The sequence below is a fragment of the Peromyscus leucopus genome, chromosome 8a (assembly GCF_004664715.2).
Source record: "Peromyscus leucopus breed LL Stock chromosome 8a, UCI_PerLeu_2.1, whole genome shotgun sequence".
Taxonomy (NCBI): domain Eukaryota; kingdom Metazoa; phylum Chordata; class Mammalia; order Rodentia; family Cricetidae; genus Peromyscus; species Peromyscus leucopus.
The window spans coordinates 7,670,025-7,695,950 of record NC_051085.1 but is presented as its reverse complement, the minus strand read 5'-3'; the positions used below and the strand labels follow the sequence as shown (position 1 = coordinate 7,695,950).

At 44.2% G+C, this 25,926-nt stretch overlaps 1 protein-coding gene across 4 annotated transcripts; it reads left to right on the top strand.

Annotated features, from left to right (window-relative positions):
* Window positions 1-2: 2 nt before the first annotated feature.
* Ppil6 (peptidylprolyl isomerase like 6) lies at window positions 3-25,510 on the top strand. Of its 4 annotated transcripts, none has more exons than XM_037200499.1 (7): window positions 3-204; window positions 3,973-4,068; window positions 7,739-7,927; window positions 12,327-12,389; window positions 12,535-12,640; window positions 18,072-18,128; window positions 24,323-25,510. In XM_037200499.1, the coding sequence occupies exons 1-7, from the start codon at window positions 64-66 to the stop codon at window positions 24,544-24,546; spliced, it is 876 nt and encodes a 291-aa protein (XP_037056394.1). In that variant the 5' UTR covers window positions 3-63; the 3' UTR covers window positions 24,547-25,510. The 4 variants fall into 4 exon arrangements, with proteins under 4 accessions (XP_037056394.1, XP_028746097.1, XP_037056395.1 ...); XM_028890264.2 differs by having other exon boundaries at window positions 12,493-12,640; XM_028890265.2 differs by lacking the exon at window positions 3-204 and adding an exon at window positions 213-1,803 and having other exon boundaries at window positions 12,493-12,640.
* Window positions 25,511-25,926: the final 416 nt, after the last annotated feature.

Genomic DNA, 25,926 nt, shown 5'->3' with positions numbered 1-25,926 from the left:
GAGCCACGCGGTTGCCGTGGCGACCGGCAGTGTTTGCGCTCCGGGCTGTGGGCTGACGCTGCCATGGCCGCTCCGCAGCGGCAGCCGTGCCGGCCTAAGCCCCCGACTTGCCCCACGAAGTCGCCGCCGGAGCCGCCGCTGCGGGTGAAGGTGGTGGGGCTCTTCAAAAGCTCCAGCTTTCAGGTGTCGAAGACCATCGCCGAGGTAACCCTCCCCCCAGGCTCTACACGCGCGCGCGCGGCAGCCCCCTGCCTCCGTGGCGGGGTCCACGTTCTACCTCCGGGCTGGGTGGGTGTGTAGAGGACAAACGCAGGTCGCCGGCAAGGGCGACTCGGAAGGAGACAAGCCAGCGCTCAGAACCGTACGAGGGGGAAATGGTCATTTCCACGCACCTATGCATCGAGAAGCTGGTCCACGTGCAGTTTTGATTGAATTACGGATTTACAAAATTCAAGCTTACGGAAAAATACTACCGCATAACCAGCTGATTTAAAAAAAAAAAAACTCCTTGTGAATTTTTGGTAATTTCATTCTGGAAGGTTCTTTGTAATTTCTGCAGATGTTTCTGCAGTCTAACAGAACCCGATGCTTCTCGGATTCTTAAGATGGCCCAGACGTGCTTTGAAGAATCCATCTGTCTTTGTAAACATGCAGAATGATATAAAACTCTTGAAGAAAAACAAATCTAGCCAGGTCAGTTATGCTGCAGCCTGAAAACCGGAGAACGTGGGAGTTCAATGGTGAAACACGCACAGCTCAGCCCCCGCGACCTACCGATCGTGCTTGTTTTTCCAGACTGCCCGGTTGGTTGCAAGGGCAGCCAAGTAGAATTCACCTTCAGAACCCCCTGTCTCTTGCTTGCTCCACCATCGACAGAGTCATGGGCTGTTTTGTGTGCCAGGAGGCGAAAGGTTTCTTGGTTCTGTTTCATTTTTATTGTTGTTTTGAACCATGGTTTTTATGGCTGAAGAGGTATTTCAGAGTTTGAGGGATACTTTTCTTTCTTTCTTAGTTGCTTCTCTTTAAGGCATGTTGTATTTCCTGTTGCTGAACCACACTGTGAAGTGGCCATCCCCTCTTACAACAGGACAGACCCTAACAGGGCCAGCTGTTTTTTTTGTGCCCTCCTCCCCCGACCAGGGGCCAGTTTGCTAAGACCTCTGCCCGTATTACTCCACATCCACACTCATGTGTGGCTTCAGACCCTCAGGAAGTACGCCCAGTCTAGTAGCCAGCCATCAGGAGCCTACCCGGCCACAAGTAGGAATTGTTCTTGCTGTTTTCAGTCAAACAGACCCCTGACACAGCAACCACAGTTGCTAACCAGATGTCATGAGCCAGTCATAAAATGACTCCTGTACCAGTAAGGATCTATACCCAGTCCCTTCAAAGTACACTTGACCACAGCTGAATTCCCCTAATCCTGCTTAAAAAGAGCCTGTGGGTTCGCCATTTGCCACTTTGTCAGATGATTTGACCCCAGCATGCTGGGATTTTTTTTTTATTAAACACTCTTATTGATTGCATATGTGACTGGTGGTCTTTTATGGGCCTTCCCACGGACCCTAACAACTGCAGTGAAGGTATTTGTTTTTTTATTCCTGTGAAGTCTAAGTGGTAGGTATTCTGGGACACAGTCTCAGACTTAACCTTGTGAAAGCAGTGTGCAGAGGCATGGTAACAGGCCTATCTATAATCCTGGCACTCAAGAGGCCAAGACAGGAAGACAGTGAGTTGAAGGTCAGCCTGGACTATAAAGCAATACCTTGTCTCTACAACAAAGCAAAGCATCAGTCACAGGATGTAAGTAAATAGTAAGTTGTGTTCCAATAAAACTTTATTGTAAATGCTCTGTTGGACTTATATATAATTTTGATGTAACATAAAATATGGTTCATCTTTTGATGGTTTTTCAGTCATTAAAATATGTGAAAATTATTCTTGGCTTGTCAGTTCTTTCAAAACTGTACAGGAGTCAGCATCTGCTATAGAGAATACTAACTCAAGAAAATGTCTTGCCAGGCGGTGGTGGCACACACCTTTAATCCTAGCACTCAGGAGGCAGAGCCAGGTGAATCTCTTTGAGTTTGAGGCCAGCCTGGGCTACAGAGTGAGATCCAGGACAGGCACCAAAACTACACAGAGAAACCCTGTCTTGAAAAACCAAAAAAAAAAAAAAAAAAAAAAAAAAAAAGAAAAAGAAAATGTCTTAATATTCTGATAATGTAATTTTTCCTTAAGTTTTTTTCTTCTTGGGACTATATTCAAATATGAAAATGTATCATTGTAAATTCAGTTAGTTCTAGCATAATTAAGGATATTTGATTATACTCCTAATATATTTGTGAGTAATCCCAGATGTCCGATTCATAAACAGATTTAGACTTACAAAAGGTAAGGATAAATATTAGCATATATTTTAATTTGGATGTAGTCCATTCTACAACAAATGCTGTATTATGAGCAAGCATAATGGGACTTGCTTTGAAAACTACTGGTTTTATTATTTATTCTAGATAGCTCGTCACTAAAAACAGTGATTATGCTGTGGGTTGTCTAAAACTGAACACAGGCTGTGGGACTAAGAAATGGTTCTGTTGTTTGGATACCACAGTCTAAGAAGGCAAATGACCAGGTTGCTGCTGCCATGTTGCGCCATCCCGGAGTGTGATGCACTCTCACCCAGGCTTCCTCCCTCTTGAAATGGTCATGCCCGGTAGAGCATGCCAGGCCTGTACCTCTTTTAGACTACAGCAGGGCCTCCAAGCATCATCCTTAGCAGGCTCGGTTCCCAGGACCCGTCTACCAGCTTACAACCACTTATAACTCCAGCTCCAGGAAAGCCAACGGCCTCTTCTGGTCTCCATGAGCATTAACCACCTCCTCACCCCACCCCAGGACACACATACACATAATTTTTTTAAGTGTTTTTTAAGAGTAATTTTCTCTGATTCACGCACATGTAAAACGTTTGGCTAAAGCACACCCAATACTAAAACTTCTTTAGAGGCTGAAATGCATTTGACATTTGCTTCTCCTTTTCTTGAATGGCATAACAATAATAGTGTCCTTTTGGCCATTCTCCTTCATCAGTAAATTAAGACAGTAATATTTTTTTTTTTGCTACAAATCAAGTACCTGTAGATCTACTGATACTTAGCAATTTAATTTAGGAAAAAAAATAGTTCTAAAAGAACAGAACAGATCCCGAAACCATTGGTATAGACTCATTTACTGAGCTATGTGATGATCGACAGCCCACTGTTTACCAGATGTGGTAGCAATATAGGAAGACAGACATGCCCATGCCCTCTAGATCTCATTCCTAAAGGTAAGAGACAAAGCAGTCAGGCGGAATGACTTGGTGGGGTCTCTGAGAACAGGCCAGGGCATGTCAGTCAGGCAGTGTGGCCTGTGTGTGCTGTGTGAACTGCCAGAAGAGCCCGTACAAATCTGGAGAAATGCGTTTGACTTTAAAAAGAGAACTTAGGGGCTGAGGTGAGGGCAGGGAGTAGAGTACTTGCTGCTGTGTAAGCACTGAGACCTGAGTTCAGAGTCCTGGTACTCATGTGAAAGCCAAGCTCAGCGGACTGCTCTTGTCACCCTAAGCCTGATAAGGGGAGGCCTGCAGCTCTCAGGATGCTCTAGCCAGCCAGGATAGCTGAAACAGTCCTAAGTTCAACGGAAGACCTGTCTCAGCAAATAAGCTGGGAGAAAAGGAAGACCTCTGGTCCCCACATGTGCATGCACAGCTATGTGCCCTGCCTGGTCTCCACATGTGCATGCACAGCTATGTGCCCTGCCTGGTCCCCAGACATGTATGTATGGCTAGTGTGCCCTGCCCCCCCCTGCCCCCCCCCCCCCCCCCCTGCCCCAGACATGTATGTATGGCTAGTGTGCCCTGCCCCCCCCTGCCAAATAAACGATTAAATACATAAATGAGAACTTAAACTATTCTATCTTGTAACCTAGACTCTGAAAAATAATTACCCATCCAGATTTGAAGATCCTGTGATAATTGCTCTTCAAGAATTTGCCTGGGATCAGTATCTACAGGAGAAAAAGAGGGTAAGGGATATGTCCGCATGGGGGATATTGACAAGTCCGCTTCTCTGTGAATTATTTGTGCAGTTCGGGAAAATGACAAACTCCAGCTATAATTATTTCTCTTATGAACTTTCCCTAAATTATTTCAATCTTCCTAGACATTCTTCCTAAGCAGTAAAATATTTGCAGAATATTCTTGTAGGTGGCATTTGAGAGAGATGAGGTTTTTTTCTTTAACTATTTATTTTATGTACATTGGTGTTTTAGTACCCTAGGACTGGAGTTACAGACAGTTGTGAGCTGCCATGTGGGTGCTGGGAATTGAACCCCAGTCCCCTGGAAGAGCAGTAAGTACTCTTAACCTCTGAGCCACCTCTCCAGCCCCGAGAGATGAGTTTTAAATGGTCAGAGATGACAGCTAGCCCCGATGGCCACCTTTCTTTCCTTATGTGTTGCTCACACTTCCTGTGATACTCGGGCACTCAGTTTAGGTAGCCTGGCACTTAATCTGGAAAGTGTGGGTATGAATCTCACAGAGACACCGGGTTGTGTGGGGCTGCTGACTGAGGATCTCTCCTGGCAGTGACTACCCTCCTGTGAGCAGCTTGTCCGGTTTGGACCTTTGTTCTCCACATTCCTTCTCTAACAGTACTCTTGGAGAACCCAGGCCTGCCTGGAGGATGGCAGATGGCTTACCTCTTGGTAGTGTCACCTGGAGCATCCTGACTCAGCCACATGTCATATGAGGAGGTCATAGCGAACACTTATATATGGTGCTTGAGAAATGGAGGCACAGGGTTGGGGATTTAGCTCAGTGGTAGAGCGCTTGCCTAGCAAGCACAAGGCCCTGGGTTCGGTCCTCAGCTCTGAAAAAAAGAAAGAAGGAAGGAAGGAAAGAAGAAAGAAAAGAAATGGAGGCCACTATTCTAGCATATGTGGGTAGGAAGGGAGACATTCAGTGCCTTCTGCAGTTAGGAGGAACCATTGGTCCTGGTTTGCCTGGGATACAGGAATTTCAATGTTAAACTAAAGCAATTTAAAGGAAAGTGGGATAGTTGACCAACCGTAACATAAGACAGTTTTTCAATTATTAATTTTTGACTAATCAATAATATCTATGTGCATGGATGTTTTGTCTGCATGTATGTCCGTGCATGACCTGCATGTCTGTGCCCATGAAGGCCAAAAGAGGGCATTGGATCTTGGCCTGGAGTTAAGAGACAGTTGTGAGCCACCATGTGGGTGCTAAGGAATCGAACCCAGGTCCTCTGGGAGAGCAACCATCTCTCCAGCTCCCACATAAAATAATTTTTGCAAGTTTTATAGTCAGGTTTATATCACTGACTAGCCTCACATTCTCTGCCTGCTACGGCCTGTGGTTTGCATCCATGCAGCCGTGCACATCCCCACCCTCCTCCGGCACACCCCACCTCCCTCCCTCCCCAGCCCGGGCTACCTGAGGATTGCCGTACACTCCCCTGCATGCCTCTGCCCTCTGTTCTGAACGAGGCTCGCTAGTTCGTCTTGTTGCTTTATTCGGTCTCTTTCCTCTCTTCTCTCTCTCACCCTCATTCCCATAATTGTCACCATAACTTTTATTTTTGTTTTTTTGAGACAGGGTTTCTCTGTGTAGCTTTGCGCCTTTCCTGGAACTCACTCTGTAGCCCAGGCTGGCCTCGAACTCACAGAGATCCGCCTGGCTCTGCCTCCCGAGTGCTGGGATTAAAGGCGTGCGCCACCACTGCCTGTCACCTTAACTTTTTAGTGTAGCTTAGTGTGAGGTGTGGGGCCTTCTAGCATGTGCGGTCCCAGTGAGTCAGTTCATTAGGTTTAGCTGCCTTGTGCTTCCACAGAATGTAAGGCTTCCCTAAGGCACAGCTTCAGGGGCCATGGGAAGGCCTATCTCTCTACTCCAAAAAAAAAGGGGCGGGGGACACAGCATCATTAGTACTTAGTGGCAGAAAGCTCTAGAAATCATCAGAGCCAGGCTTCTACGTTGAGGCAAGCCAGGAAGTCTCCCCAAGTGCATCAAGAGATAAGGTGTTTCTATCCTAACATGTCTTTTATGACAGTCCCCCACCTCACAGGACAAAATGTCCGTCCACAGTTACATTTCCCCCTCTTGTTATAGGTTTGGGTCTTGGAAAACACAACACCAGTAATCCTAACCACTCCGTCCATCCAAACACTCTGGAGACTGCTTAGCCTTTATCAGGGATTCGCCATTGAGCGCGAACAAGTTTGCTCTCTAGAATGAAAGCCAGAAGCAGGTTTTGAGGAAGGCCCAGGAGGCAAGTTGGAGGACATCAAAGCTCCTCAGAGGAGCTGGCAAGGCAGCTCGCCGGCAAGTCGTGGCCCAGACTAGTGCTTCTCCAGTGTAGTCTTGAGACCCGCAGACCGACGGGAGCAGGAAGGACAGACGGACATGTTTCTGTCCTGTATTGAAAGGGCACATTCTTACTTCATGTTACAGGGAGGAATCTGTATGCACACAGCTCAGCGTGTACACATGCCACCTGCTTGTCTGTGAACTCATCCTGGATGGTGCCCAGAGAGCCCCCCAGATCTCCCAATGGAGAGTGACAATAAACAACGAGGGGACAGTGTGGGAGGGGATAAAGAGAGGCACCAGTACCATAAATCTCAGAGTCAGGTTGACCAGAGGAGCAAGCCTGAACTTGGAATGGCAGCCTTTGCTCTTTGTAAGATGTGCTAACTGAAGACGACAAGGGGAGGCAGACATGAGGTGCGGATCCTGTCTCCCGGGTAGTTAGTTACCTGAGTCAAGCACAGCTTAAAGATTCAGTTCCTGTCCCCTGCTCAGTGGGGCTTGTGTGACAGGCAGCACAAACTCCAATATCCTGGTTACGGAACCAGCATCTCCCAGGATACCACTAGAGATGCAGCGTCTCCATCAGGTCCCATCGGCCAGCCAGACAATCCTATGGACCCACAAATCGGATTCTACTAAAATTTGCAAATGGCTGCACCAGGTCACTCAGGGTTTTCCAGGGCTGGTGCTAGAAGATAGCAGACCATATATCCTCAGGGGTTGGTGTTGCTCAGACCACTCTGGGGATCTAGGAAGTTGGTGGTAGCGTGGCCTGGAGGAAAGCACTAATACACTTCATCTTAAGTGGCTTAGGTTTAACAGTGTTGGGGAAGGTGAGTTTTCTTCTTTGTCCCTGATGATAAAAACTGTTGGCCCTTAGGAGGCAGTTCCTAAAGATAGTCCTTTCGATCCAGAATAATCACTGTCTCATGCCTGGTTCCCATGCCTTTTATTGCACACATGTGTGTGTGCACACACACACACACACACCTCAGTTCTTTGCACACAGTAAATAAAGTGTGCCTCATAAATGGAGACAGGGACTGCATTGGATTCACAAATTAATGGAACAAGTGTACTATGTAGATATTATTATTACCACACTTCATCTACCTATGATTGTAATAGTTTCAAGATTGCTTTCTAGGTTATTTTCTGTTCTTCATTATGTTGAGTCTCAAAAATGTTAAATTCTTTTTGACTGCAGAATTCTGAAAGGTGGTTTTAAAAAAACGTATTTTAAAAGAGTTAATCCTGTAGTTGGCAAATCAGGCTGTAGAGTTAATCTCAAACTCTTGTTTGTGGTTTTAGAAGTTTTTTTTTTCTTTCTGTCATTATCCCTACCCCCTTTCCCTGTAGGAACTGAAGGGTGACACCTGGGTGTATTCCTCCTATGTGATGTGCTTTGTCAATGATCAGTTCCTGGGCAACGCGTTTGACCTGAAGAAGTGGGCCCAGAAGGTGTGGGACGTGGTTGACGTCCGACCCTCCGCACTGTATGAGGCACTTACTCTGAATTATGCCACCAAGTTCTTGAAAGACACCAAGGCAAGTTACACAGAGTTTTAATAGAATTTTTCATCATTTGTATTAATTCAGCATCAATTGCTGGTGTACTCTCAAAGGAGATACAGCAAGAGATTAAGATGTAAACCCCTAGTGACCTTATTAAGACCAGTTGCAAAGGATTAAAGTTCAGGGTTTGTCCAGGCAATGTGTAAAGCAGATGTGAGTGACAGCAGACTGTTTCTCTTCCCTTTCGAGGTGTATATGATGAATTACTCCTATCAGAACGTAAACACCCTTTGATATGTACCTATCGTCTTAGCTTCCCCAGAGACTAAGGCAGGAAGATTGTTTGTACCCATTATTCTAAGGCCGATCTGGACAGTATAGCCAGACCCTGTCTCAAAGCAGAGCGGACACTGGTGACTGTTGTTGATGGGGAGGCCTGTGGACCACAGAATGCTTGTCTAGTCGTTGCTCGCCTCCCCTGTTATGTGGTACCTTGGGCCATCGGGCTGTAGAGTAAATAAGGGCTTTACCTGCCGAGCCATCTCACTGGCCCTGAAGTGCCACAGGTATGCAGACGCTCAGAGGCTAAAAGAGGGTGTTCAGTTCCCCTGGAGCTGAAGCTAAAGGCATTTGGGAGCCCCTTGAGGTGGGTGCTGGGAACTGAACTTGTTTCCTCTGGAAGAGCATCCAGTGTGGTTATCATCTGAGCCAACTCTCCAGCCCTGGCCCTGAAATCCTTCAATTAATAGTTCTAACACCTAAGTGAGAGCTGCTGCATTGGGATTAAAAGTCTGAAAAGAATTAACTAAGATTGACCATCAGCCCCTGAGTAATTTGATTTACAGAATGAGGACTGTCATAGGGTTTCTATTGCTGTGAAGAGACACCATGACTATGGCAATTCTTAAAAAGGAAAACTTTTAATTGGGCTGGCTTACAGTTTCAGAGGTTTAGTCCATTATTATCATGGCAGGACATGGAGGAGGCATGCAGGCAGACATGGTGCTGGAGAAGGAGCTGAGAGTTCTACATCTTGATCCACAGGCAACAGGAAGTGAACTTTGTTCTACAGTCCAGGCTCACCTGTCCAGGAAGGCATTGCCAAATTAGGCTGTGGGCCTCCTCCATCAATTAGCAATTAAGAAAATTTCACACAAGCTGGGTGTGGTGGCACACGCCTTTAATCCTGGCAGAGGCAGGTGGCCTCTGAGTTCAACGCCATCCTTGTCTACAGAGTGAGAACCAGGACAACCAGGGCTACACAGAATGACCCAGTGCTAGGACTTGAGCTAGGCAAAGACTTTGTCTCATGACCCTTATTTAACTGCTGCCTTGAACAGGAACTAAGAAGCATAGGGGGTACCCAGTGAGTGTTTGGTTGAGTAAATAATACATTTTTAAAATGCTGAAAACTCTGAGATATAGAGAATTTATTGTTCACGGTTAATTCCCAAAGGGACAGGAGTCCTGGCGGCACGTGGTGGTCCCCAGGAGTGTCAGTGGCCACAGGAAGGCAGAAATAGTAGTCATTAGGCTGAGAAATTGAGACTGAAAATGAGTCTAGGTGTCAGTGGTCTGAAGTTACTGTGACTAACTTAAGAAACAAAGATAGATACAGCAGTGGTGCCGAGTCCCCGAGTCCACAGGGAAGCTGGGAAAATGGCTTTGAAACCAGGTGGGTGAAAGGCTGAATAGCGAGGGTGGGTCGGCAGGAGCAGCAGAACAAGCCTCGGCTACGACTTCCAGTCAGAAAGAGCTTTATTAGAAAGAAACCAGGCCTGGAGAGACAGAAAGATGCCGGGAGCAGAGCAGAGAGGAAACAGAAAAGGCGGGGGGGGGGGGGGGGGGCGTGTGCGCTTTTTAAGGCGAAGATTGCGTGACCACGAGGCGGTATGCATTCGTCTGCCCCCCCCCTCCACCCCATGATGTAAGAGTGAGAGCAGGATCCTAACAGTAGGAACAAGGGGGGCCACATACCAGGGAAATGACCCGAGCCATGCCAGAGGAATATGGGCCAGTGTACCACCCCAGGTTCATCAGCCACTAGCCCTAGGTTCACGCGGGCCCCATCGTCCAGGAGCGTGGCTTCCCAACATTTTTCGTGTCTTTATAATACTTCCTGAGCCCCAGGGCCCCAGGAACACTTACTTGTCCAGCAAATCTAGGCCACATGTACACAACCTGCCTGTCCCAGAGCGGAGGAGGGAGAATCTGGCCCCTGCGTGTTCTGGCAATGCTTGTGAAACCCCGTGGGATGTTGCCCAGATGGGAAGGATGGTCAGGTGTTAAGTAGGAGGGGGAAATCAGGAGGTCGGAAAGAAAACTGAGGCCGGATGCTGATTTACTATCTATTCTGAAGCGGGAGATTTCGTCCAGAAGGAAAACAGTCCGGCAGAGCTTTTCATAGGCTACGACATAACCCACTTTGCTTTGGGGTGTGGTGGTTGGAGCTGTGCCAAAGCAAGCTGGTGTCAGGGTAGGTGTTTGGAAAGGGCTGTGGTGACATATGTTAGAAATAATGAAAGCGTGAATTAAAGGGGCCGGCTGAGAACGGAGTACCTAGCTTCCTGAGAAAAGACCAAGTGTTTTTACAGAGGGTGGATTCTCCTGTTTATTTCCGGGTTGGAATGTCCTGCCAGGCAAGTCTGCTTGTGTGTTTGACTCCTGGGGACTGGATGTTACTTTGTATCGCATTCATTTGTCTCTGACATGAGCATTTTCAGAATTATCTTTGTTTTTTTCCTTTTGGTTGTTATTTTTAAAGTAGGGACTATAAGTACCCCAGGCTAGCTGCAAACTAGGGATCTCCCCGCCTCTAGAGCTGAGATGAGGAGTGTGTTCTGCCACACTCATCGAGAGTTGTCTGCTCCTGACAGCCCTGTAAAGATGATCTTTTGAGGCACAGGGAGGTTAATTATGCCTGGTAGACTGAATTCTTCCCAGTCAGCCGCAGTTTCTGACATTGACGCTTGTCCCTCAGAAGCATGGGAGGTGTGTTATACTCTGCCTCCTGCTCTATATCATAGCATTCTCTGATAGTTTAGAACTTGGAGTACAGAAGCTAAGAGGCACAAACCAATTAATTCTAATTAGCGAGCACATGGCAGTCCTCTAAGCCTGTAAGCCCAGCTCTCAGGAGATAGGAAGATTTCCACGAGTTCAAGGTCAGCCTGGGCTAAAGCTATGTATTGAGTTCCAGACCAGCCTGGGTTGGACAGTGAGACGCTGAAAAAACAACAGGAAATCTTAGTCATGCTTAGTATGCTTGTAATACTTCCTTGCTAGTTGCCAGACTGCACGAATTTCAGTCTTTTAACAAAAAAAAACGTAAAAAGGTTAGAGTGACATGAAGCAATAACGGTGTATTTCGAGAAATATCATGTGTCTCCCAGATTTCTGAGGAGGAAGGGAGGGCAGTTACACGCTGCATTAAGTTGGTGTTCTGTATGTGTAGAGTGGTCCAGGACCTGAAACACCCTTAGATGTACAGTGGTCCGGGAGAGCTAAACGGGGAAAGACTAGCCTGTTCATTTTGGATGCCTTTCTGTTCTGTTTGGTTTTGAGACAAGGTCTTAGTAGCCTGCTGCCTAGGCTGACCTTGGACTCACAGCGGTCCTCCTGCCTTAGCTTGACAAGTGTTGGGATTACAGACACGAACCACCGTGCCCAACTTTGGATGCCCTTTTACGTGGCTACGCAAAGCCTCCCTCAGGACCAGTCATCTCTACCGTGAGGTACAGCACGTGAGGACTGTTGGACAGGAGAGGGTGCGCGAAAGGAACTGGGAAGCACGCCCCGCTTCTCTTCCGGGCCTTTGGTGCCAAAGCACTAGGGGAACAGTGGTCGCGTTTTCCCAGTCAGAAGGGGTGTGGCTTGGCTAGAGGGGGTGTGGCTTGGCTAGAGGGGTGTGGCTTGGTTAGAGGGGTATGGCTTGGCTCCATATGTGGCCGCCACTGTCTCTGAAATCCAGGACACACAGTCACCAGTTCCACGACACTCACTTGGCTCTTTTCCCAAACCTACTCAGCAAAGAAGAGTAGTGAAGAATTCCTAATCTGTTTCTGTCCCCAGGAGGACTGTCCCTTGTCCCTGTCCACACAGGAACCCTGGCATCTGCGTATTTCTAGGTCATGTGTTCCCAGGCCTGCATGATAAGTTAACATTGTTCAAAGCTTCAACACTGAGAGGTTTTAAATGATTGTGTAATATACATTATCAAGACATGGTCAAATACATTTAAAAATTCCTTTAGGTCATTAAATCTACTGTTGTTATCTGTGAGTATTTTGGTTTAGATTGTACTTGCTGTTATCTGTCTGTCCATGTTGTGGTTAAAATCTTATCACTGAAAAGAATGCTTTATTGTTTTTAATATTTCTAAAGCTTACAAAACACTGACCTGTGTTATTTTTTTTCTCAATAATTTCAATAGCATGATTTTGTGTACTTGGACATTTGTATTGATCTTTCTCCAATTGGAAGACTGATTTTTGAGGTAAGAGAATTTTACTGTTTTTTTTTTTTCAAATAAGTTTTGAGGAGTCTGTAATTGATAAAATATTGAGTAATCATTGAAACCTTTCATCTTTATTTTGTAGCTATATTGTGATACATGTCCCAAAACATGTAAAAATTTTCAGGTCTTGTGCACAGGAATGGCGGGCTTTTCTGAGAGAGGTATAAAACTTCATTACAAAGATTCGATTTTTCATCGAGTAGTCCAGAATGGTTGGATACAAGGAGGAGGTAAGCTGCAAACTTGAAATACAACATCCAAGCAGAGTGCCCTAGTGTTTATTCATTTACCTTTATAACATTCAGTAAAGAATTAGGCCCGACCTCCAAATCACAGAGATCTGTCTGCCTCTACCCACTGAGTTCTGGCATAAAGGTGTGCCCTACCATACCTGGCCTTGGATATTCTTTGTGTGTTGGGGGTAGGGCATGGCATATGCAGATATGCATGAGGTCAAACCTCAGGGGTTGTTTGTTCAGGCTCTGCCAAGCACTTACTGGCCAGCAACATGTTGGATTTTAGGGATGAAAAGGAGTTAGGTTCAAGGAGAGGTGTTAAGGTGAATTGCCCTTCAGGCAGGAGCTGGGGTTCTGGAGGGAAAGCCTTCAGGCCTGCTAGACAAACCAAGTGTCCATTCTTTTGTTGTTTTTATTGTTTTGTTTTTTCAAGACAGTGTCTCTCTGTATAGCCTGGCTGTCCTGGAACTAACTGTGTAGACCAGGCTGGCCTCAAACTCACAGAGATCCGCCTGCTTCTACCTCCCGAGTGCTGGGATTAAAGGCATGCACCATTGCACCAAGCTGTTCATCTGGCTTCTTTTTGGTAGGTTCTGGAATCCAACTCAGGTATTTATGCTTGCATGGGGAGCACTTCACTGAGTCATCTCCAGCCCCAGAACTAGATATTGATGATAATAGATGTATAACTTGAAGGATGTTTTATATGGTCAAACAATTCACTAGCATATTTGTATTTTTTAATCCCTATTTTAAATTCTATTTCCAGGAACATTGAAAATTAAAAAGTGACATAGAGTAAGATGACATTTTTTAAAATCAAAAAGTACTTTTAAAAGTTCAAGTAAATACATAAAAATACCTAGAATCACATTTTAAGAAGCATGCTAAGGATGGGAATTTGAAAATGGAACAAGGCTGGGCCACGCCTTTAATCCCAGCACTTGGGATGCAGAGGCAGGCAGATCTCTGTGAGTTCAAGACCCGTCTGGTCTACATAGTGAGTTCCAGCACAGCCAAGACTGTGTAGAGAGATCCTATCTCAAAAAACAATAGCCACAACAACAAAAAGAAAGAAAGAGGAGGGAGGGAGGGTTGGTGGGTGGTGGTAATGGTGGTGGATGAAGGATAGGGTGAGTGAGTGAGTGAGTGAGTGGGTGAGTGGGTGGGTGGTATGTGGGTAGATGGATGGGTGGATGAATAGATAGAGAGAGAGAGAGAGAGAGAGAGAGAGAGAGAGAGAGAGAGAGAGAGATGAAATCTTATAAAGAAAAGAAGTATAATCAATCCTCAAGAGAGACTGTGTTGGTTTGGTGAATTGACTCAGCAGATAAAGGCTCTTGATGCCAAGCCTGATGGCCAGATTCCACCCCTGAGATCCACACAGTGGAAGGCTAGAAGTGTGCACTAAGGTACTCTTGCATTGAAACACACACACACACACACACACACACACACACACACACACACACACACACACACATCCTGACTCCCCAGACTCCTCCTCCTTTCCAGTGTCCTCTCAGTTTGGCTCTCTCACCTACTCTCTACCTGTCCAGCTATTGGCCAGTCAGCTTTTTTATTAACCAATGAAAGTAATACATATTTACAGTGTACAAAGTTTGTTCTACAGCATTTCCCTCTTTTTGTCTAATTAAAAAGGTTTTAACTTTAACAAAGTAAAAGTATATATAACAAAAACAGTTATTAAGTAAGTATTACAGTTATAATATCCAGTCCATGTTTTTGGCAAATTTAGAGAAAATACTCTTGTTTATCTTATCTTTGTGAGTCTAAAGTTTTATACCTAATTTACCTTTTATCACAACTAAGGAAAACTTTAATTATGACTATCTAGTCTTCAACTCTGTCAAAGACCCCAGAAAAGTAAAATGTTACCTAATGACAGTTATATCTTGCTGCCTGGACAGTCACCCAAAGTTTTTCTGTAATGTTGGGGCATCCATCTATGGCCTACAGGCCTAGAATATCTGACAGACATTTCAGAGAGGCAGGGAATTTTGAAGGACTGTCCTACCTTGTCTTGGCAAAGTTTGGCAGTCATTTTCTTTTGTGTCCTGCTGGTCCAGTTTGGAAAGTAACTGTCAGCAATTGAGGTAAGGACAGTTTTTTTTGCCCAAATGGCTAGCTTTTGCCAGAAAGAAAGTAAACTCCATACGGAATTTCTTCAATGCCCATCATCTTCTCTGAAGTAGATTGGTGCTGTCAGGAGCAGACATGTCTCACTGTCATGAAAAGCCTTAGGTTATTAAACATATTAAATGCCATATTTTATAGATTTTTAAAGTGTTTGAAGACCATCTATCTATCTTTATATATTTGTACATGACCTTGAAAACATACCTAACATGCCTATAAGTTTGACTATTATAGATGACTAAGTATTTATCTGTATTTCTTAATTATACATTACATTTTTAAATGAGCTGCATAAACACAATACCCCAAACAAGAGTAGAAACATACATACAGTATAACAAAATTTACTTTAAATTTGTATCACTAAACCAAAATCCATAACAGTGTAAAATATTTTGAGATTAATAGTTGTTTTTTTTTGGATTAAAGAAGATTCAATAATCTATGTTTTTTTCCTATCATCCCTATATCAGAGAGAGAGAGAGAGAGAGAGAGAGAGAGAGAGAGCTTAATCAGAGTAATGAAAAGTTTGAAGATAGCTGCTGCCAAGTGATGAGAGAGAGAGAGAGACAGACAGACAGACAGACACCTCAATTAATCAAAGTAAAAGTTTGAAAAGCAGCTACCCAGTGATGGTAACTCTCAGGGACTAGGTTTCAGTTGCTATATTTTGTTTCTCAATTTCCTCAGAACAAGACTTGGGTAAGACAGGTCATAGTCTCTGTTGAAGTTTCCTTTCTGTATATCTAAGATTTCCAGACAGCAAGGTGTGCAGGTGTTGGGTCACGTTTCAGACAGTGAGACAATACGAAAGTAAGACAAGAGCACACTCTGTCTTGGGCTAGCTTTAGCCCCCTAGATGGTTATTCCTTGCTTACCTCTATGTCAACCCTAACATCCTGTGATTAACAAATTAAAACCTTTCAGAATTTATTAACTTAGCAGACCACCAGCTTCCACCAACCTCAAGGCTAAGAAAGCCATCAGATAGTATCTGAGGCCTAGAGGAGAAATTACCCTATCTTTCTGTAACTGCCTCTCTGATGTTTCCACCGATGTAATTTTTAAATGCTTTGATTTATAACTTTTTTCTGTTACTATAACATTCCTTGAAAACATTTCCCTGTGGTACACGGAACCTGGGATAGCCTAGCTCCATGCTTTCTGGGGCCATGTGCATTCAAATTTGGCTCCACAATAAAGTATCTTAACCCCTTTGAGGTGAGAACTTTATTTCTTGGTGGGGCGGGGGAGTGGGTTTTGTTTTGTTTTTTGAATCAACAATGAATAGCATGATTTAGATGCTCCATTTGCTTTTCCAAATAGCTTTTCTCTGTGTGCTTACTGTTGTATCAGATCCTAATTAAAAAAAAATAAGCTTGCTTGCCTAGACTTAGATGAGATAGCTCAGTCATTCAGCCAGTATTTATTGAACATTGCAGAGGAGGGGGTGGATCGGAGAGCTAAAGGAAGTAGTGTGTGCCGATGGGGAGGCTGGGACACAGAAGGCAGACCTGTTTACCTCCGGTGTGGGTGTATATAAAATAACTTTGGGAACATTGCCTAAGCCAAAGTATGCAGCTCCTATAAACACCAAAGACAAATAAATGAAAACCCTCTTATTATATCCAAAGGAATTTTGTTTCCAAAACATCATTTCAGTAAGTAAGTTATTATTATGAATAATGATGCTTTCCACATCATAGTGCAGGTTGTCAAATTCAGGGTCTTGTAGATGCTGGGCAAGTGCTCTACCACTGAGCTACACTCCCAGCCAAGAGTAACTAAAGGAATGAAAATCTGAATGTGACTTCTTAAAAGGGTATCTACGTGTGTGTGTGTGTGTGTGTGTGTGTGTGTGTGTGTGTGTGTGTGTGTGTGTATGGGTAGGTACCTGCAGGTTTGTATACACATGTGTGGAGGCCACAGGTTAGCCTTGGGTACCATTCTTCCAGAGATGTTCACTTTGTTTTTTGAGATACAGTCTCTCACTGGGATTGGAACTTGCCAGTTAGGCTAAAGTGAATGGACAGGATCCATGGGATCATTGGCATGTGCCACCTACAAGCTTTTAATGTGGATGCTGGGGATCAAACTCAGGTGTAGCTAGAGTTTTCCTGCCTTGCCCACAGTCAGGACAAATCTTTGTCACCCGCCAGTCCCACAGCCGCTCAGACCCAACCAAGTAAACACAGAGACTTATATTGCTTACAAACTGTATGGCCGTGGCAGGCTTCTTGCTAACTGTTCTTATAGCTTAAATTAATCCATTTCCATAAATCTATACCTTGCCACGTGGCTCATGGCTTACAGGCATCTTCACATGCTGCTTGTCATGGTGGAGGCTGGCAGTGACTCTTTCTGCCTTCCTGTTCTTTCTTTTCTCCTGTTAGTCCCATCTATACTTCCTGCCTAGACACTGGCCAATCAGTGTTTTATTTATTGACCAATCAGAGCAATTTGACATACAGACCATCCCACAGCACTCAGGTCCTCATGGTTGCACAGAAAACACCCTGCCATATGAGCTACCCCCCAGCACCTAAAGCATCTATTTTCATTCATGTTCAAAGAGAACTTTTTCCATTTCTTCTTCTCAGTTTACTCTTTCCACTTCTCTGAAAAGCAAAGTGAAATATGGAATGTTTTAGGGTTTCTATTGCTGTGAAGAGACACCATGACCACAGAAACTCTTATAAAGGAAAGTATTTGATTGAGTGGCTTACAGTTTCAGAGGTTTAGTTTATTATCATTATGGCATGGTGGCGTGCAGGCAGACATGGTGCTGGAGAAGGAGCTGAGTGGAGAATGAGCTACACCTTGATCATCAGGCAACAGAAAGTGGTGTGAGACACTGGGTGTGGCTTGAGCATATATGAGACTCCAAAGCCTGCCTCCACAGTGACACACTTCCTCCAACAAAGCCACACCTCCTAATAGTGCCAATTACATTCAAACTACCACATGAAATAACTTTTGAAGCAAATGTGTTTGTGTGAATATCTTCTCTAAATTGTGGCCATAATGATAATTTAACACTTTTTCAAAGCTTTTACATTATAGCTTGTTACCCCCAGAGAGTTATGACAACAAAATGAATTTATAAAAGTAAAAACGATTACACAATAAAGTGAAGTGGTCATAGTAATATTTTCAATTGGGCAGCTTACTCTAGATTTGATGTAAGATGTAAACAGAGTCAGAATTAAAGGCCCCTTCTTCCCTCTGGCATCACTGTTCTAATCTGGGTGTTGTTATTTCTCAGATATAGTAGAGGGGAAAGGAGATGATGGAGAGTCTATTTATGGACCAACATTTGAAGGTAGGTGTCTTTCAAATTTCTCAGTCACATATTAGCTGATTATTGAAATTTGAAAGGGTTCAAATGAGACAATTTGGCATTATATTTAGTAGAAATGAAAGTTAAAAAGGGTCTTACCCTTCAAATTGTTTTTTTAAAGTGGAGCTTTGCCCTTGCCTGATTAAAAGACTGAGTGGCATTCTAAAACAAAACAAAACAAAAAACTGGGATTGGAAATGTAATTCAGTTGGTAGGGTGCTTGCTTACCTAGCATGCATGAAACCCTGGGTTAGATCTCCCAGACCACTGTGTATGGTAGGTTGTGTTTTTATCCTAGCACTGAGGAGGTAGAGAAAGGATGATTAGGAGTTCAAGGTCATCCTCAGATATGTATCAAGTTTGAGGCCAAATTGGGCTACATGAGACATCTCAAGCAACCAACCTCTTGGTCCAGTCCACAGCCTCTTTGTACACACATTTACTTGCCTATTTCTCTAGGACAAATCCCAATGTATTAGTTCCCCCGTGTTCTACCAGATAGCAGGAATGCTATTGATTACAGGAGTCACAGCAAAATGCCAACAGAGCCAGTTTGAAGAGGCTGTCACTGATCAAAGATGTGGTCATTTGACCTCCATAAAAAATAGTAATTGCAATTGGTTGGAAGTCAACATACATTTTAAACCCACAAGTTCATAATGATACCGTATTATAAAATAAAACCTAACTGGTTACCTTTGGAGGAATGATTAATAAAGATTGCATTATCTTGGGGCTGGAGACACGGCTCAGTGTTTAAGAGTGCATACTGCTTTTAGCAAGGATCTGAGTTTGGTTCCCAACATCTATATCAGGTAGCTCACAATCACCTATAACTCCAGCTCCAAGAGATCCAATGCCCTCTTCTGGACTGCATGGGCACCTATACACCCATGCACATATACACGTACTTATGTAAATAAAAATAAGTCTTTTTTAAAAACTGGTATCTTGAAAACTGAGGTAATCAAACATCTATTTGGCCTTCTCTATTATCACTGCCGGGAGGACCAGCCTCCAGCAGCACCCAGGGTATGCAAAAAAAAAAAAAAAAAAAAAAAAAAAAAAAAAAACCATGAATATGGCAAGGGCCAATCTTTTCTATCTGAGGGGTAAGGAAAGAAACACATGGGTTCTGATGGTAACTTTCATTTCATCTTGAAAAATCTCCCCTGAAAAATCTATCTCCACACAGCTACATTATCTCTTGACACAGCTACATCTCTCCTCTTTACAGCTCTCTCACAGAAAAATCTCTGGACAAATATATGAGTTGCATTTTGAGGGTCACATAACATTTCTTGAGTAAACAATAAGAAACAGAGCCATAAGAAATCACACAGTTTCTCTCAGACTTGGGACGTCAGGAGGCACATAGGTTGAGCACCCAGTATTTCCTAATGGAGAGTGACATTGAAATTCAGGACCTAAACAATAAACAGTTGGCTAAACCTTAAGCCCTGCATTGTGTGCACAGAGAGTCAGTTGCTGAGAGAATCTGTACAGGGAGTTAATGTCTACTAAAGGTGTTTTGTGCCTGACTTTGGTTCAACAAACAGTTTGGAATCTGTTCTTGTGCAATTCATTTTCTGGGGCAACTAGTCTGCTTTGAATTTTCTCTGAGGTCTTAAATCAACTAAATATGTAAAAGCTGTCTTTGTTTGTGGCTGAGAATACTGTTATTTTCCTATGTCAGTTTGAGCTATGAAAAATATCCTAGCATTATTTCTATTCATCAGAATTATAGCGCTTAAGAAGAAATCATCTTCCTGACTATCCACAGATATATATGTATGCCCAAAAAGTATAAAACATACCACCAATGGGCTGTGGAAAGAATTCCACGGCTGTTCTTTTTAGGGAGGAATTGTGGCAGCATGTGAGAAAGTTACAGACAGAAACAAACGGTTTCCACAGCCAGTGACCCCACGGCCTTTGCCTAGTGGGGCTCCCCATCAGAGAGTTAGTCATCTGGTGGGTTGTCATCTGCTGTATGTTCTTAGTGACCTCCAGCATTGTATGAAATATATCAATCTGTAGATAAAGAGAATTATCTCAGCTGGGTGTGATGGCACACACCTTTAACCCCAGAGCACAAGAGGCAGAGATAAGCAGATCTCTGTGAGTTGGAAGCCAACCTGTTCTACATACAGAGTACTGGGACAGCCAGAGCTACATAGTGAGATCCTGTGTCAAAAATAATATCAACATAGATGGATAGATATTTATATAGATAGATAGACAGACAGACAGACAGACAGACGTGGGTGGATAGATGGATGGAAGAAACATCTTTTATGAAAGATGTTTTTATAAAAAAAGGTAGTCCAGAGGCTGGAGAGATGGCTCAGTGGGAAGGGGCACCTGCTGCCCAAGCATGAAGACCCGAGTTTGGATTCTAGCACCATGAAAAAGCTGGGCACGTTTGTATGTGCTTGTACCATGTCTCTGTCTAGGGGTGGGGGTGCTGGGGCTTATGGCCACCAGCTGAGCTCCAGGTTCAAGGAGAGATCCTGTCTCAAAAGAGGTAAAGTGAGGAAAGGTAGAGCAGGACACCTGGAGTCTTCCTCTGCCCTTGTCTTAGTCACTGTTCTATTGCTGTGAAGAGACACCATGACCATAGCAACTCTTACAGAAGACAGCATTCAATTGGGAGTTTTCTAACAGTTTCAGAGGGTCAGCCCATTATCCTCTTGGTGCGGAGCATGGTGGCAGGCAGACATAGTGCTGGAGAAGGAGCTGAGAGCTGCATCCTGATCTGCCAGGCAGAAGGCAGAGAAACTCTGGGCCTGGCACAGACTTTTGAAACCTCAAAGCCCACGCCTAGCAACACACCTATTCCTACAAGGCTGCACCAACTAATCTTTCCAAACAGTCCACCAACTGACGACGACGAAGCATCTAAATATGTGAGCCCGTGGGGGCACTTCTCGTTCAAACCTCCACAGTTCTTTGCAAGCATGTGCACAAGTTCAGGCACCTATGCATCACGTGCACATGTGTGTGTACACCATATACACAAACACACACATACACACGTCTTGTTAATAAATGAAAAGGAAATGATACCTAGGCTAGTGGCTGCTCACCTGGCCACAGTGAAACACGGGTGGAGGCCCTTGTTGCATCAGCCCCTCTGTAGAGGGAAGTTTCTCGGTCCTGCCTTGCCCTGCAGTCAAGATGAATCTCTCCCACCCATGGTCCCACAGCTGCTTATAAAATGATCACTCAGAGGCTTATATTAATTGCAAACTGTATGGCCTATGGCTTCAGCTTCTCGCTAGCTAGCTTTCATCTTAAATTAACCCATTTTCTATAAATCTGTATGTTGCCACGTGGCCGTGGTGTTACCGGTCTGCTGGCATCTTGTTGCTCCTTCCGTGGCAGGCTGGAGTCTCCCCCAACTCCTCTCTTCCCTCTGTGTCTCTGCTTGGATTTCCTGCCTGGCTGTAAGCTTTCTTGCCATAGGCCAAAACAGCTTTATTTATTATCCAGTGGGAGCCACACATACTCACAGCATACAGAAAGACATCCCACAGCACCCCTCTGAACATCACAGAGACAAAGACAGCAGAAATTCTGTGCCTCTGTTGAAAGAATGCACCGAGATAGGAAAGCCTCTGCATCCAGCTACAGTCAGTCCCATTACAGCGTGGCATGTTCCAAAGGAATCTCACGGGCTACTGTGATGACTTGGCAGTAATGATGTCACATTGAACCCACAACAGAAGGAAAGAGCCAGCTCCAAAATGCTGTCCTCCGACCTTCACGAGTGTGTGGCACACACATACGCACGCATGCACGCACGCACGCACGCACACACCACTAGTAAATATTTTAAATCATTTTACGGAAAGTAGCAGGGGTGGAGAGATGGTTCAGTGCCTAAGAGCACCTGATGCTCTTACAGACAACCTGGATTTGCATCTCAGCACTCAAGTTGGACAGTTCTCAACTGCCGGGAACTCTAGTTCAGGGGATCTGATGCCCTCTTCTGGCCTTTGTGGACACCAGGCATGCACATGCAAATACATACATACAAAATAAAAATAAATGAATCTTTAAAAAATAGAAAACAGCCAGGCAGTGGTGGTGCATGCCTTTAATCCCAGCACTTGGGAGGCAGAGACAGGTAGATGTCTGAGTTCAAGGACTGCCTGGTCTACAGAGTGAGTTCCAGGACAGCTAGGGCTACACAGAGAAACCTTGTCTCAGAAAAATTTAAAAAAGAAAACAAACAAAAACCCTCTGCATCATGCAACACCATGCAATAAAAAAAAATCACACAGTGGGCTGGAGAGATGGCTCAGAGGTTAAGAGCACTGACTGCTCTTCCAGAGGTCCTGAGTTCAATTCCCGGCAACCACATGGTGGCTCACAGCCATCTGTAATGAGATCTGGTGCCCTCTTCTGGCATGCAGACATACATGCTGTATACATAATAAATAAATCTTTAAAAAAATCACACAGCTTATGGCAGAAATGAGGGTTCTATGAAACACAAGAGAGACTGGCTGGGGAGATGGCTCAGGGAATAACACACTCGCTTGGAAGACCAGATTTCAGATCCCTAGCAACCCACATAAAAGCTACATGGTCTTAGCAGCCTTTCTCTGATTTCAGCCCTGAGGAGGCAGAGACAAGGGATCATCAGGGCAAGCTGGACAACTAGATTTACAAATCAGTGAGCTCTGGGTTCAGTGAGAGACCCTACATCAGTTAATTAAGTGGGGGTGCAATTGATGAAGACACTTGCCATCAACCTCTGGCCTCTGCATACACTCTCACGTAACTACATAACTGCTGTAGTAAATATAGGACTTTCCCTTGAAAAAGACTAACCTGGTAGAGGTGGGTCCGTGAAGTGTTCTGTAGGTCAGGCAGGCCTTGAAATTGCAATCCTCTTTCCTTAGCCTGATGCCCAGCTATCTAGACGACTATTAACTGATTATGCTAGCTTGCAACCCAGTACCTCACACGTGCTGGGTGGTAGGTACCTCACTTCTGAGCTAAATCCCCAAGCCAGAACTTCATAGTCAGTGAATACTCCACTGACTTTGCCACCCAGCACTTGTTTTAGTACGTTTGAACTTGGAGGCTGTTGTAGTTAGGTGGGCAGGGTAGGTTTGTCTCGGCTCACTGTGGGAAGGTGCAGTCCATCACGGCGGGGAAGGCAGGGTGGGTTTGTCTCTGCTCACCGTGGGAAGGTGCAGTCCATCACGGCGGGGAAGGCAGGGTGGCAGGAGTGTGAAGCAACAGATGTCATCTCATCCAGTCAGGAAGCAGAGGGAGATGAATGCTGATACTCGGCTCACGTCTTCCTCTTTACTCAGTCTGTGCGGCTGCCACATTCAGAGTGACTATTTCCGGTTCAGTTCCTTTCTGGAAACTTCTCATGGACACTTCCCCAGCTGTATTTCCAAGATGATTTAAAATCCTGTCAAGTTGGCAAAGAAGATTGTCACAGAAAACAAAACTGGGGGTGATAGTTCTGAAATTGGTGGCCTCGTCATCAATACTGTATTCTTCTCACATGGAACCTTACACATTTGCACTTAGACACCCCAAACTGACCTTTCCCTTAAAAGTCAACCCACAGGAGGCTGGAGATTAAAATGTATTTGGAATACAAGTGAAAATGAGCATAGATTGCTGTCTTCATAATCGGTATTTAGGAGCAGAGCTGATCCAGTTAAGGTGTCAGGAGTCCTAGGATTATTGCCACCGGACAAGGGTCCCGCTCACACACAGGACAGGAAACGCCGTGTAACCTGCATAGCCCGGGGACTCCGCAGTATAGGAGGGCTGTGAGAGCTCCATGTCAGATGCTGCAGGGGAGGGCAGACCCGTGAAGGAGTTGAGAAAGGTCTTGATAATGCTCACGTGGTTGTCTGAATGAAGGTCCACTGCAGACACACAAGGAAGCTGCTGTCCTTGACTGTAAGCACCGCATAAAAGACAGAGATGAATGCTCACGTAGTTCTGTAAGATTTTTACAGCTTTGAGAAAGTTTGCTTAAATATTTGAAAATGATCAAAACTAATGGGAGTGATTAGAGTTTGGAGTAATCAGTAAGTACTAGGAAGCCTGTTACCAAGTTCCCTTTGCTCCCTAAGTGCTGTAATTGTTGGCAACAAAACAGATACTTCCGTGACCTACTGATGATTCTTTCCTAGATGAAAACTTTTCGGTTCCTCACGATAAAAGAGGAGTTCTTGGAATGGTCAATAAAGGTCGTCATACCAATGGGTCACAATTCTACATCACACTACAAGCAACTCCCTATCTGGATAAAAAATATGTGGCTTTTGGGTATGTACATTATAGGTTTTTCTGCATGGTATTCACACATATAAAATGTTGCTCAAAAATATTTGCATCATTATTGTACATAGTCTGATTTGCCAAAAATAGAGCTCAGTGATACAAAATAATACAGACACATCTAGCAACAAGTAGTTATAACAAACTTGTTATCCATAAAATACAGAAATTAGGGCTGGCAGGATGGCTCAGTGGGTAAAGGTGCTTGTTGCACAATCCTGATGATACGAGTTCAACTCCTGGAACCCACATAAAGGTGGACGGAGACACAACTTCAGAAAGCTGTCCTCTGATTTCAACACATGTGCCATGTTACATACGCCACACACATACATCACACACTAATAACAATAATTAATGTTAAGTACAGAAATTAACTAAACAGCTGTGGTGATGTTCTGTCTACATATATATGTGATATATATATTTATCAATATGTATCTACATACCCACTTACCTGTCATCTTCAGCCTCCAGATTAATATCAATTCTTAAGACTAATCATACCATAGTGCTTCATAATATAGAAATAGCTTGATGCAGAAGTGAGAAGTTGATGCTGTTTCACTGTCTGTGAGATTGTCTATGGGTCAATAATAATTATTAGAATGTTAGTAAGAAGCTAATTAGCCCGTGGACCACCATGGGCAATGGATGTACTTTTCATCACTCAGTGTTCTGTTCGATGCTTCCATACTGATGAGCCCAAGAGGGAAGCAAGCAGACTGTCTTGCCTGAGGTGATGCAGTAGACCATTTTAAACATTTATTAGGCTGTTTCAGTTCCTCCAGAGGGTCATCTATTGCCTCTGCAACTTACAAATGACTTTCATATCACTGTTCATTTCATCCACAATAATTACCTTAGTTTAATGCTTTTGGTGGTTCTTCCAGGTTGGGGAGAGGGACAAATTAATTTTCTTCCAGAAGACAGCATTCATTAGATGACTTTCCATTCATAGGTTTAGAACTTAATGAGTTGCTTTCAGTTTTCTTCCACATCAATAAAATATTGATTTTCTTTGTTTGTAAAATGGTCTTTTTTTTGTTTGTGACAATGCATTATATCAGTCAGTCTGTCTGTCTGTCTGTCTGTCTCTGTCTCTCTCTCTCTGTGTGTGTGTGTGTGTGTGTGTGTGTGTGTGTGTGTGTGTGTGTGTGTATTTGACAGGGTCTCACTATGTATCTTTGGCTTTCCTGGAACTCACTCTGCAGACCAGGCTGGCCTCAAACTCAGACATCCTCCTGCCTCTGCCTCCCCAGTTCAAGGATTAAAGGCATGTGCTGAAAATGCATTTTTGAATTAATTTTAGATAACTTTACCTCTTCTCGGATCATTTGAATAACCGTTGTCATCTTCTGACAGTCTGTACCCCTTCTACCAGTGCCCTGTTGATCCCTTGTACCCCATTAAAGTCGGCTTTCTCGGACACAAACGTGACCGCTTTGACTGTAGT

Coding starts and splice junctions, on each gene's coding strand:
- Ppil6 (XM_028890264.2), top strand. CDS start 64: ATGGCCGCTCCGCAGCGGCAGCCGTGCCGGCCTAAGCCCCCGACTTGC. Junction 205..3,972: donor TGTCGAAGACCATCGCCGAG/GTAACCCTCCCC, acceptor CTTGTAACCTAG/ACTCTGAAAAATAATTACCC. Junction 12,641..18,071: donor TGGTTGGATACAAGGAGGAG/GTAAGCTGCAAA, acceptor GTTATTTCTCAG/ATATAGTAGAGGGGAAAGGA.